The sequence below is a fragment of the Mastigoproctus giganteus genome, chromosome 11, assembly GCF_048544385.1.
Source record: "Mastigoproctus giganteus isolate SK-2022 chromosome 11, ASM4854438v1, whole genome shotgun sequence".
Lineage (NCBI taxonomy): Eukaryota > Metazoa > Arthropoda > Arachnida > Uropygi > Thelyphonidae > Mastigoproctus > Mastigoproctus giganteus.
Window position 1 is genome coordinate 145,000,378 of NC_143585.1, and position 12,643 is coordinate 145,013,020.

Sequence of the window (12,643 nt, forward strand, 5' to 3'; positions counted from 1 at the left end):
ATTTTATGTGTAGATGTAGGTCTTTAGTTTGTAGGAACAGTTTATAGGCCTTTTTTTTTCTCATTGATTGTTTGTTTCAATTCTTCACTCCAAGTTCTTAGCCAGTTTTTATTTTTTATAGGTTTATATCCAAGACTTTCTTCAGCAGCTCCCAGAATTGATTTTTTCATGTTTGACCAGATTTCCTCAACATTATCACTTTCATCTGATTTGAGTTTATCTTTCAATCGACTTTCATACAGGAATTTAGTGCTTTCATCTTCCAACAAATGTATTTTTAATTTCTTAGTAGTTTTTGTTGGTATTTTCTTCTTTTTATTAATATAATTTCTTTTTATTTTGAAAGTGCTTTCTACTAGGTAGTGATCACTGTCGATTTCACTGCCTCTGAATACTGTAGTCTCTCTAATTTTGTCATTTAAATTTTCATTAATGATAATATAATCTATTATAGACTTTGTGTTTCTTGCTTCCCATGTGAATTTATGGATATTCTTGTGTCTGAAAAAAGTATTTGTGATTTTAAGTTTATTAAAAATGCAGAAGTCTACCAGGCATCTTCCATTATTGTTGACCACGGGTTCACCTTCTGATCCTATACATTTGTCTACTGATTGAGCACCAACCCTTGCATTAAAATCTCCTGCTAGTATGAGATACTCGTTTTTGTTAGTTTGGTCTATGATCTGCTGTAAACGTCATAAAATTCCGCGGTTTCATCAATGTTGCCTTCTACTAGTGCATAGATGCCAATGATCGTTATTGTATAAGATAGAATTTTTAGTCTTAATTTCAATATTCTTGGTGATATCCAAGAGTATTCTAATATTTTGTTTTCCCATTCTTTCTTTTATTGATATATATATATATATATATATTTTTTTTTTTTTTTATTTATTTATTTTTTTTTAATTTATTTATTATTATTATTTTTTTTTTTTTTTTAAGGAGGGTTTACTGTCTAGTCTAAGTACTTTAACAAGCTTAACATTATCAAGAAATGCATTTACATCTTATCCTGTTGGAGGCCCATCTCAGTTCTGTAATGTTTATGTAAGTATATGCATAAATTGCATTTTGAAGTCTTGGCAATTGAAATACATATTTTTATTATTATTAAAAAAGGAGGGGGGAACTGTAGATTGAATGAGTTTTTCTTGTTATGTCCTGCAATTTTTTAAACAACTTTTATGTAACTTATCCTAGTATTAATAATAAAGTCTTTTAATCCTGAGTCAGGCACCCTTCCTATATCACACTCCAGATGCCATGATTCTTCCTATGATATTGAATGGCAACAGAATCACTAACTTTTAAACTTTAACATGTATTTAATTGTTTGCTTTAGTATTCACAGGCACAAAAAAAATATATATATATATTAAGTACAGGCAATGTAGAATTTTTTATTATTTCTTTTTTACTTTAACAACTTTGTGCACTAAAAGTAATATCTATATTTTTATTTTATTTATTTATTTATATATATTTTTTTAGTATAGTGGGGCATGGAAAAGTCGTTCAGCTAGAAACAAGAATGGGCATCATTAGATGACCATTACAGAAGCTAAAGGAGATGGTTTATTATACATGGGTACTGCACATACATCATTTCTACTACTCAGGTAGTATGAATGCATCATTTAATTATATCTCATATTGTGACTCAACCTTCACAATGAGTGGCCAAGGTATTTCACTTTGAATAAGTGAAATACCTTGTTATTTGAATAAGTAACACTTCACCAGTGGAGAAGATTAATGTTACTTATTCTTGGTGGATACTACCACCCAGGCGGCACCGTTTCAAAGCTTGTTGGCTTACTCATCAGTGGGCGGGCAGGTACCCTGTTGTTGAAATAGTGACAACCCAATTATGAAGTATAACTCCACAATATGTGATATGCTTGATGGTGTGTGTGTGGTTTAATCCAAAAATATATTCTTGGCTAAATGCTAAGAGTATGAATGCATTATTAAATTATATGTGATGTATATGCAGTACACACCCACCAATGAGTAAGCCAACAAGCTTCAAAATGGTGCCATCTGGGTGATGGTATCTGCCGAGAATAAGTAACATTAGTCTTCTCCACTGGTGAAGCATTACTTATTCAAAGCAGTGCAATACCTCGGCCACTCGTTATGAAGGTATTCACAAAGTAAGATATAATTAAATGATGTATGTGCAGTACCCATGCAAGATAAACTATCTCCTTCATGCTCATAGCATTTAGCCAAGAATATATTTTTAGATTACAGAAGCTATCCATTAATGTGCAGGAAAGCAATACCATATTATTGTAAGATAATATGGTATTGCTTTCCTGCACATTAATCACCGCATACTTTAACAAGTCATTCGTCTCATTTTTATTTTCGACATAAGAAACAGTGCAGACAACCTCTGTAATCAGGCCCAAATTTAGGTAAGAACACAGACAACACATGACCCAAGCTTCCACATTTTATCCATCTCCTAATTCAAAAACTAAAACTGAACTACCTTTAGATGGTTGGAAACTGAAGTAGTGTGGGGCTGAAGTGAGTACACAAACAGCAGTGTGGTTGATTCCAAGTGCATTACTGTGTGGCATTGCACTGGATATCTACTATGATGTTATATTTATATTACAGGAACTCCCCAACTTACGTAATACTCGACTTATGGAAATTCGACTTTACATAAGTTTTTGCTGGCTGGTGCAAACTTAAAAAAATCGTGGAAACATATTTTGCATCCCGTAGGAATGAATGGAGGTATTGTGAAAATATCGTAATGTGAACTCAATAACACATTGTTTTTTTTTTTGTAATTAGTTTCAAGTCCTTGGAAGTTGAAAATCTCACTATATTACTAAGCTATTTATCTCTCTAAAAGGTCATATTTATAATGGAAATTACACTACCCTTTCATCATTATCATATGTTCTGTTATAAGAATCACTTATGAAAGCCTTTGTGATATTTTTCTGAAGCACGTTTCTGGAGGTCACAACCATAAAACAATAAAAGCAATTTGCAGTTTCCAGTTTATTGGGCTTTTCTGTTAGTGCATCTAATTATAAATGGGTAGTAAACTCGATCTTATTGGATTTGTGATAATACCGATAACTACAGTGTATATGTTTTTACGCTATTATGATGAAATGTGTTCCCCTTCACTGAAATCTTCAATCATATAAAAAACCAATTTTCAGAAACTTCTCTTCATTCCTATTATGTATTACAATGATGAAGGGAAAGCAACCAATGAAAAGTGCAAGTGGTAGTAGTGCCAGAAAACGAACAAAAATTGATTTAGAAATGAAGATGAAAATGATTAAGAAGTACGAAGCAGGACAAAGTTTGTCATCTATTGCAAGGGAAATAGGTCTCGCTGCTTCAACAGTAAATACTGTTTTAAAGGACAGTGCATGTATAAAAGAACATGTCAAAGGATCAATGCACTTAAGGTGAACTGTGATCACAAAAGATTGTTCAGATGCTGTATCGAAGATGGAACAGCTGTTAATAAAATGGATGGAAAATCAGATTGAGAAGCAAGTGCCCCTGAGTCTAATGACCATTCAAGCAAAAGCAACAAGTATTTATGAAGATATTAAGGATAAATGCGGCAAACCCCACCCAAGTTCGTGGCAAGCATTGGGTGGTTTAATAGGTTCAAGCATCGTGCTGATTTACACAGCATTAAAGTAAGCGGTGAAGGCGCCAGTGATGATTCTGCAGATGCAGAGAACTTTTGTGATGTGTTGGAAAAAATTATTGATGAAGGCGGCTATTCAATGCAGCAAATTTTTAACATTGGCGAGACTGCTCTGTATTGGAAAAAAATGCCGGAACAAACATTGCCAAAGAGGAAACTACAATGCCAGGTTTAAAGGCATCAAAAGATAGGGCCACGCTCTTGCTTGCGGCTAATGCAGCAGGAGATTATAGGTTAAAACCACTGCTTGTGTACCATGCTGGAAATCCTTGTGCATTTAAGAGCATCAACAAAGCCATCCTACCCGTGCATTTCTGATCGAACCAGAGAGCATGGATAACAATATCTCTCTTTGAGGATTGGTTTAAATGCTGCTTCATTCCCGAGGTTGAAAAATATTGTAAAGACAACGACGTTCCTTTCGAGATTTTGCTTCTATTAGATAATGCTTCTGGACATCCTACACATCTAGCTGATTTCAATTCGAACATGAGAGTCACATTTCTACCGCCATACAAGACTTCACTCATCCAACCTATGGATCAGCGGTGTTATTTTGAATTTAAAAGCATATTATTTACGCACAACATTTGCTCAGGCATTGTCTGCAGTAGACAGTGAGAAAAATTTTACGTTTAGGGACTTTTGGAAATCTTACAATATTTACCACACCATCTTAAACATTAATAAGGCCTGGGCGGAAATTAATAAAAGTTGTTTAAATGGCGCATGAAAGAAATTATGCCCACAGCACGTGAAAGGCTTCAAAGGTTTGAAAAAGACTAATCATATGAAGAGGTTACAGATAAGATTGTAAAAGTTGCAGAGCTACTTCAGTTGGAGGTTGATGCCAAAGATGTTGAGGATTTAGCATTAGTAGAGGCATATGATGCAAGAAAGCAAGCTTATTCAGCATCAGCCAAAAAAAAAAAAAAAAAAACCACTCCCATTTCACCCCTCCGTTCGTTCGAAATACCTGTCCAGTTGAGCTTTAAATTTGTTTAGGCTATCAACTTCAACAACAAGTGATGGAAGTCGGTTCCACCAACCAACCACCCGCTGGCCAAAAGCAAATTTCCGCACATCTATCCGACATCCGTCCTTTCTCAATTTGAATTTATGCCCTCTGAGGTGATTATTCTGAGCAAGATGAAGAATCCCATTGGCATTGAGCATGCTCAAACCATTCAAAGCCTTATACACCTCTATCAGATCACCTCGCTGGTGCCTAGTCTCCAGACTCTGTAATTTGCAAAACTTAAGCCTTTCTTCGTAAGAGCAACCCTTTGTTCCATTCACTAATCTTGTTGCCCTTCTCTGTACCCGTTCCAGCAGCTCTACATCCTTCTTGAAATGAGGCCTCCAGACCTGTATACAGTACTCAAGATGTGGCCTAACCATTGCCTTATACAAAGGAATAATCACCTCCTTATCCCTGCTAGAAAAATTCCTGTATATCATTGACAAGACACCATGAGCTACTCTTCCAGCTTGTCTGCACTGCTCAGAGAACTTCATATCTGCCTGCACAATTACCCCCAGGTCCTTTTCATTCTCCACCACTGTCAGTGTAGTACCGCAGAGTCGATATGTTGCTCTGGGGTTACTGTTTCCCATATGTAGTACTTTACATTTGTCAATGTTAAACTTCATTTGCCACCTCTCAGCCCATTTGTTCAACCTTTCCAGATCCTGTTGCAGCAGCATAGCGTCAGTAGTGTCCTTAACAACCCTGCCAACCTTTGTATCATCTGCAAACTTGGACATTAAACTTGATATCCCATCATCAATATCATTCATAAACACCGAAAACAACAACGGACCCAACACTGAACCCTGAGGAACTCCACTAATAACATTAGTCCACGTTGAGCAGTGTCCATTGATTACCACTCTCTGTCTTCTGCCACTCAACCATCCCCTTATCCATAGCAGCAATTTGCCTCCAATGCCACACTGTTCCAATTTGTGCAGCAGTCTTCCATGTGCAACAGTATCAAAAGCCTTTCTAAGATCCAAATATATAATATCAAAGTTATTCCCTGCATCCAGTTCTTTTGTGACTACATCATAGTATCCAATCAAATTGGTCAGGCAAGACCTGCCCTTAACAAACCCATGCTGCGTCTGAGCTATAACTGAATTCTTGTCTAGATGATCCTGCAGTGCTTCTTTAACCAGTGCCTCCATTAATTTACCTGGAACAGAAGTTAAACTAACAGGTCTATAATTCCTTGTGTCAGCCTTTGATCCTCCTTTGTGAATTGGGGTTACATTTGCACATCTCCAGTCTATGGGTACCTCCCCTGAGTCCAAAGAAGCTCTCATAATTATGGCTAGGGGTTTGCTTACTTCCTTTGCTGCCTCCTTTAATATAACTGGATAGATCCCATCCACCCCAGGTGCCTTTTTTATGTTTATCCTCAACAATCTCTCCACTTTCCTCTCAGTTATTACAAAATCATCCAGCTCACTGCCAATGTTTACTTTACCTACATCATTCTCCTTCCTGAATAACTCCTCATGCGTGAATGTAGATGCAAAGTACTCGTTTAGATTGTTAGCCACCTGAGCAGGATCCTCAACTGTTGAACCATCAATATCCAGTGGACCAATCTGATTCATCCCTTTCCTTCTCGAGTTTAAATATGTAAAGAACTCTTTTCTGTTTTTCTTTGCATCCTTTGCCAAGGATTTTTCGTAGTCTGCCTTTGCCTGCCTAATCTCCTTTGTGACTTGGTTACAGACCAACTTATATCTACCATAGGCTTCCATGTCACCCATTAATTTGTATGTATCCCATGCATTTTTCTTCTCTGCCACATGTCTCATTAGTTCATCTGACAACCATTTAGGCCTAAACCTTGAACAATATTTCTTAGTTGGTATGTAAAGCCTGGTAGCCTCCAAGATTAGTTCCTTGAATGCTTCCCATTTTGAGTTTGCTGTTGGTAACATCATCAGTTGGTCCCACTGTATAGAATTTAAATACTGTCTCAGACCATCATAGTCGCCTTTACGAAAACAAAAACCCTTCCCTTTACCTCTGATGGTAGTTACCTCCTTGAGTAAATCCCACTTCAACACACTGTGATCACTGCCACCTAGTGGTTCATTTATCTGCAGATTCTTAATGCATGAAGAATCACTACTGATAATCAGATCAAGAGTATTGCTCCCTCTTGTTGCCTCACGAACATGCTGATGTAGAAAACAATCATCCAATAAATTCACAAAAGCCTTGCTAGTGTGTCAGTGACCAACCCACAAATTCCAGTCAATATCTGGGAAATTAAAATCCCCCATTATAAGACTCTCTGATTTACTGGCCCACTCTATTTCCCTGTACAATATCTTATTATACTCATCAGAGTCATTAGGCCTATAGCACACTCCTACTCTCAATTTTGATTTCCCTATGCTTATGTCACACCAAACTGACTCGACACTGCCCTGTCCATCGATGTCGACTGGCTTCACTTCCTTGGACTTTGTTTCTTAATTAATAGCATAACCCCTCCTCCCCTACTGTCCTGTCTATCCTTTCTATACACATTGTATTCCCCAAATTCCAGTTCCGCATTACTTATATCTGTGTGACACCACGTCTCTGATATCCCAACAATATCTGCCTTTGATGTTTTGAGCAATACCTCAAATTCATCAAATTTATTTACCAAACTCCTAGCATTGGTGTACACGCAGGTATACATGCACCTGTTTCTATTCTTAGCTACCCTAACACAACCCATGTGTTTACTTGTACCGCAATGACTCCCAGCAGTCTCTGAAATATCCTGCATCTTGTTTTTCAGGCTTCTGCTCATTTCAATAGAAGCAGTGCAAGAATCACTTCCACCTCTGCCAGTGGCTACTGTTAATCTATTAGTCCTTGTATCCCCCCCAACTAGCAGTTTTCCGACCCACCTAACACTGCCTCGACAGCATCAGCAAAAATTCTTGCACCCTTTCTATTTAAGTGTATCCCATCCCTGTAGAAGCAATCTCTCCTGTTAACAAGTACAGTCCAGGCTGAAAAAAATTCTACCCCTTGAGCCTTGCCAATCCCTCCAGGGCCGAATTGATCGACAAGGCTCTCATCATATACTCCCTCCTATCGTGTCTGGGCAGAATTGCATTTAACAGAGGAAGAAGAGAAGGAATTATCTAACGAAGACCTATTGACTTGCAGGCAGTGATAGTGAAAGAAGAAAATGCTGACAAAGCTCAAGATGAACCAAATTGAGGAGCCAAGAAGCTTCATCGGCAGAGATTTGGCAATGGCATTTCGTTAAATTGCATCGACGACGAGGTTTGAGAATATAGATCCTGATGGTGAGCGATTTTTAAAAGTTAACAGAAGGGTGAATGATATGCTTGCTTGCTACAAATAAATCTATGATGAAAAAGAAAAAAGCAACTATCCAATCATCCATTAATCTGTTTTTTCGTAAGGTTGAGCAGCCGACCCCTTCTAAATCTCCACAGCCCTCAACCTACGCAGTGGCGTACTTATCAGCTGAAGACGCTGATTCTGGCAACGATGCTCGAGAGGTAAAACCTACTGACATTGTGCCTGTCTCCTCTCTTTTTGTAATTATTCCTGCGTGTGAGATAAAAAATTGAATGAATACAATAAATAATTCTATTTACATGTTCGTCAAACACTTCTTTTTTAATTCAGTCAATTCAGCGAGCACAGTTGTGAGTGCTGCACAAGAATGAGGGAAATTCCGACTTATGTTGTAGTGTTCCGTAGACGCAATCCTTACATAAGTCAGGAGTGTCCAGGCATTGCATGACATTAAGGCATTAAATCAGTTGACAGAAGGCTAATTTTGGATATATTGTGTGTGTGTGTGTGTGTGTGTGTGTGTGTGTGTGTCTCGGGAAATTTCCAGAAGATCTCTAGAATGCCAGAAGAATCAGAACTCTTGATTTGATTCTATTTGACTGTCAATTCAAGAGGTTGCTAGAAATTTTGGGATTTCAAAATTATACTTATTATTGGCTCTAGTGATTTTAGGGCTGACAGTTTACACTGTCAGTGAACTTGAAGTGAATTGAAATCAAACTCTTAACATTATAATTTTGCAGTATTTGTTGTGATTGAGTTTTTGAAGCTGTAAAATCAAAATAAGACCATAATTCATTGAAAAATCAGTTCATCATCTGGAATCCTGAAAAACATTGAGCTCTGAAAAGACTATGTGCATTTTCAACTTGAAGTTAGTATCAATAATAATATTATGAGTAGCACAAGGAAACAAGCTATACAGCACCAGAGAAAAAAAAAAAATTTACTGGTCAGCCCAGTGTCAAGAACTTCCACGGCCAAGCAATTCTTGTTGCTTAGTGAGTTTTTCTCTCCTACACAACTGAATTTCCCTTGTTTTCTGTGTTACTTATTACATTTTACTGCTAAGTAGCTCTGTTTTCTTAAGAGAAGTACAAAGAGAGCCCAGAATAAGTAAAGCACCCTTTTTTGTTTAATTTTTTTTATTAGCTCTATTAATGGTATTAACCTCTGCTTGGCCACCAAATAGCAATGCTCCTGCTTTCCCGTGGTGGGGCCAGTATCTTAGGTTCTAAAGATTTTGGCCTCAGTGACAAAAGGAGCCACCACAGACAAAACAATTTTCCACCATTAGAGTATTCAGGCTCAAGACCCAAACCACATGACAATCAAGAATCTAATCAACCTAAAAGGCTCAGAACAGAAACACAGTGCCATGATATACCATACTCTCTCTGGTGAACACTCTTTGGGTGGATAAAGGAGTATGATACACTCTTTTTTTTGTAATTTTATAATTACAATTTTATAATCTCTAAGAGTGTATCTGGTGATACACTCTTTATACAGCCTGTGTGCAAGTTATGACCCTTCTTACTCCAAAAATACTTGGAATTTATCACTGGATCACCTAAAATGTTGAAAGTGACTACAATCCAAGGTGACCTCCTGAATTGAAAGAGCCACCTCAAAACATTCTGAGTGGCTATTAAAGGTAACAATATGGGCTGCCAGTATCCATTATTCTGCACAATACCTTAAATCCATCTAAAGGTGCCATCAGAGAGTGGTACCTACTTAATCTCTGAAGAGAAACTAGTTCAGGAAAACAGCTATCAAAAAAGTAATTAATGCTACAAATCATAACTAAAAAAAGATTGTCATTCCAACTAGAACCATCATTTAAACATTCAGCACTCCACTTACCATCCACAATTAAAGCTAATCATTTAAAATTTAGATTCGATCTTACATTCTGAATCAAGTTTGTTGTTTCAAATGCCAGAAATATAGTCATTCCCAGCAAGCATGTCTTGGCGATGCCATTTGTTCCATCTGTGGTTCTTAAGAACATACGCGAGCAGATTGCTCAGCCACAACCCCTTTTTGTCCAAAATGCAAAGGAAGCCACCCAGCCTTTTTTCAAAGAATGTGAATTATGGATAACAGGAGATGGGGGAAATTTTAAAAATAGAAAATAAGGTCACATTTCCTGAGGAATAGACAAGTTACATTGAATATGCGTAGCTGTTCCTATGCTGCTTGCACACTAAGCTATCTTTCTGTTGCAGCTCTAAAAAAAATATATATGGATGTATCAATTCCAGCTAACTGGATCAAATGTACATTCTCAACCTCCAAGATATGTCTCAAATGAAAACTAGTGAAGCTACAAATACCCCAATGAACATCCTAAGTGATGCTCCTTCAGTTTCATATGATACAGAAAAATCAAAAACTGATAAAGGCTCAAAAAACACTGAATCTCATGCTACTGTACAACATCATACAGTGATACTGCAGAGGGCTAAGCAACAATTTGATTACTTAAGAGAATTATTCATTAAGTCTGAATCTATCGAGATTTGATTTTTTTTTTAAATTAAAGTAGATGAGCATTTAGATAACGAGGAGCCCATTTTAGAACTCTACTACATGAATGACACTGTATTCTGGATGCCCTATTTTCCAAAAAAAAGTCAGACTAATCTTCCATGACTAAACTTAAATAATGTTCAACATCATACAGGGGTACTGCAGAGGACTAAACTACAGTTCTGATTACTTAAGAGAATTACTCATTAAATTCAATCTACTAGGAGTATGTCTTCAGAAAACATTCTTACCACCACACGCTTCACCAAAATTTACAAATTACACCATGTATAGAAGAAAGAGGAGCTCAGTCCTTCCCGTGGAGGAGTAGTTTTTCTTGTTAAATCAAATATAACCTCCGGGCATATTCAGTTGCAAACCACCCTAGAAGCTGTTGCAACTTGTATAATTGGTATATCAATTACCCTGGTTTCCATTTATATTCCATTGCAACCATTCCCCAGTTGAGAAATTGACAATATTATTATGCAACTTCCACTCCAATATATCTTTTTTATGACTTCAATGACCATCTGTTACAAGAGTTACCTATAATGGGCACAAGAGGCAAATTGATTGAAACATTCCTGAATAATAACTCCTCTACTACACTGAATCTACCACCTATATTCACCTACCTACAGGATACCAATAGACTTAGCAATCTGCTGACATGAGTTTTTCCTTTTCCAAGTATGATATAGTCAGTGTTAAACAACTCCCTACACAGTCATCACTTTCCAATCATTTTCTAGTTACAAACATAGATAACTCCATCTCTTGAGCAACGATTCACCTGGAAGTTTAACAAGATGAACGAGGACAGCTGCTCCATCCAAGTCCATTTAAACAGAATTTATGTTCAACAACAACCCAGTGACAATGTAACTATGTACACTGTCAATCAGAAACTAACTGCATCTGAAGCTTCCATTCCAAAATTATGTACTCTCTGGACCCACCAAAACCACTGGTAGAATACAGAATTGCTCTAATGCCAAATGGGAGAAAAACTATGTTCAGAATAACTCCCACAAGTTTCTCACCACCAGACATTTAATTGAATATAAAAACACTTAAAGCTAAAGCAATAAAAATGAGGTAGAAGGCTAAACACAACTCCAGATCACATTTTCCTTGACTGTCACCAAAGACACTGACTCACAATTTATCTGGAGAAGAATATAAGTGCTAAAGGAAAATTCCTTCAACCACCCTCTCCAATACTCTGCTGGAATGGGAAATATATCTAGCCGCGGCTGTAGAAGTTGCAAATGCATGAGCAGAATCGTTCTCTGCAATATAATATCTGCTTCTGCCGCTTACACCACCTCCTTTCAGTGTATCAAAACAGAGGCTGAATGCACAAAGTTAACTTCTCCACACCTTTTACTTCAACCATTTACATTGACAATCCTTAAAGAATATTTAAATAAATCTTCAGATAGTTCTGCTGGCCCAGGTGGCATTCATTATGTTATTCTTAAATACTTGACGAATACTTATGTACTCTACTAATTTATGAATCGGCTCTTCTCCAAAAATGTTTTTATTCTTTCTTGACACTGTTCATTCATTCCTTGGTTTAAAATTAGAGGTAAATATCTCTAAAATATCTCTTGAGGAGGCTTCCATCCTGCAGTGGGTTGATAATGGCTGCACTTTACTTTACTTTACTTTTTATCTCTTAAAAGCTGTATGGAAAAAATTTTTGAAAGAATGGTTCACATGAGGCAAAAAGGATCCTAGAGTTAGAGAATCTTTTAACAGTTCATGAGTATGGCTTTTGCAAGAACAGATCCACTCTAGACATACTCATCAAAGCTAAATCCCATATTCGAAATGCCTTCATCATGAAACAACATCTAATCATGGTCAACTTAGATAGTGAAAAGGAATTTGACATTCCTTGCCATTAGAGAGAAATTTTTATTGCAACACAGAGATAGTGATGTACATAGTGCAGTTGCATCTGCCCGTCACAGAAAAGTGGTCAGGGGTTAACAATGTAAAGTAAAGACAAAGTCACCTGAATAAACAAAAAA

At 36.9% G+C, this 12,643-nt stretch overlaps 1 protein-coding gene across 3 annotated transcripts in view; it reads left to right on the forward strand.

The window, feature by feature from the left end:
- The window catches only part of LOC150078496 (leucine-rich repeat protein soc-2 homolog), a 487,454-nt gene that overhangs the window by 327,247 nt on the left and 147,564 nt on the right, over positions 1–12,643 (forward strand). For all 3 annotated transcript variants that reach the window (XM_090385300.1, XM_090385301.1, XM_090385302.1), the window contains one exon: positions 949–1,053. In XM_090385300.1, coding sequence (XP_090241426.1) covers positions 949–1,053 — 105 coding nt within the window. The remainder of the gene's footprint in view (positions 1–948; positions 1,054–12,643) is intronic.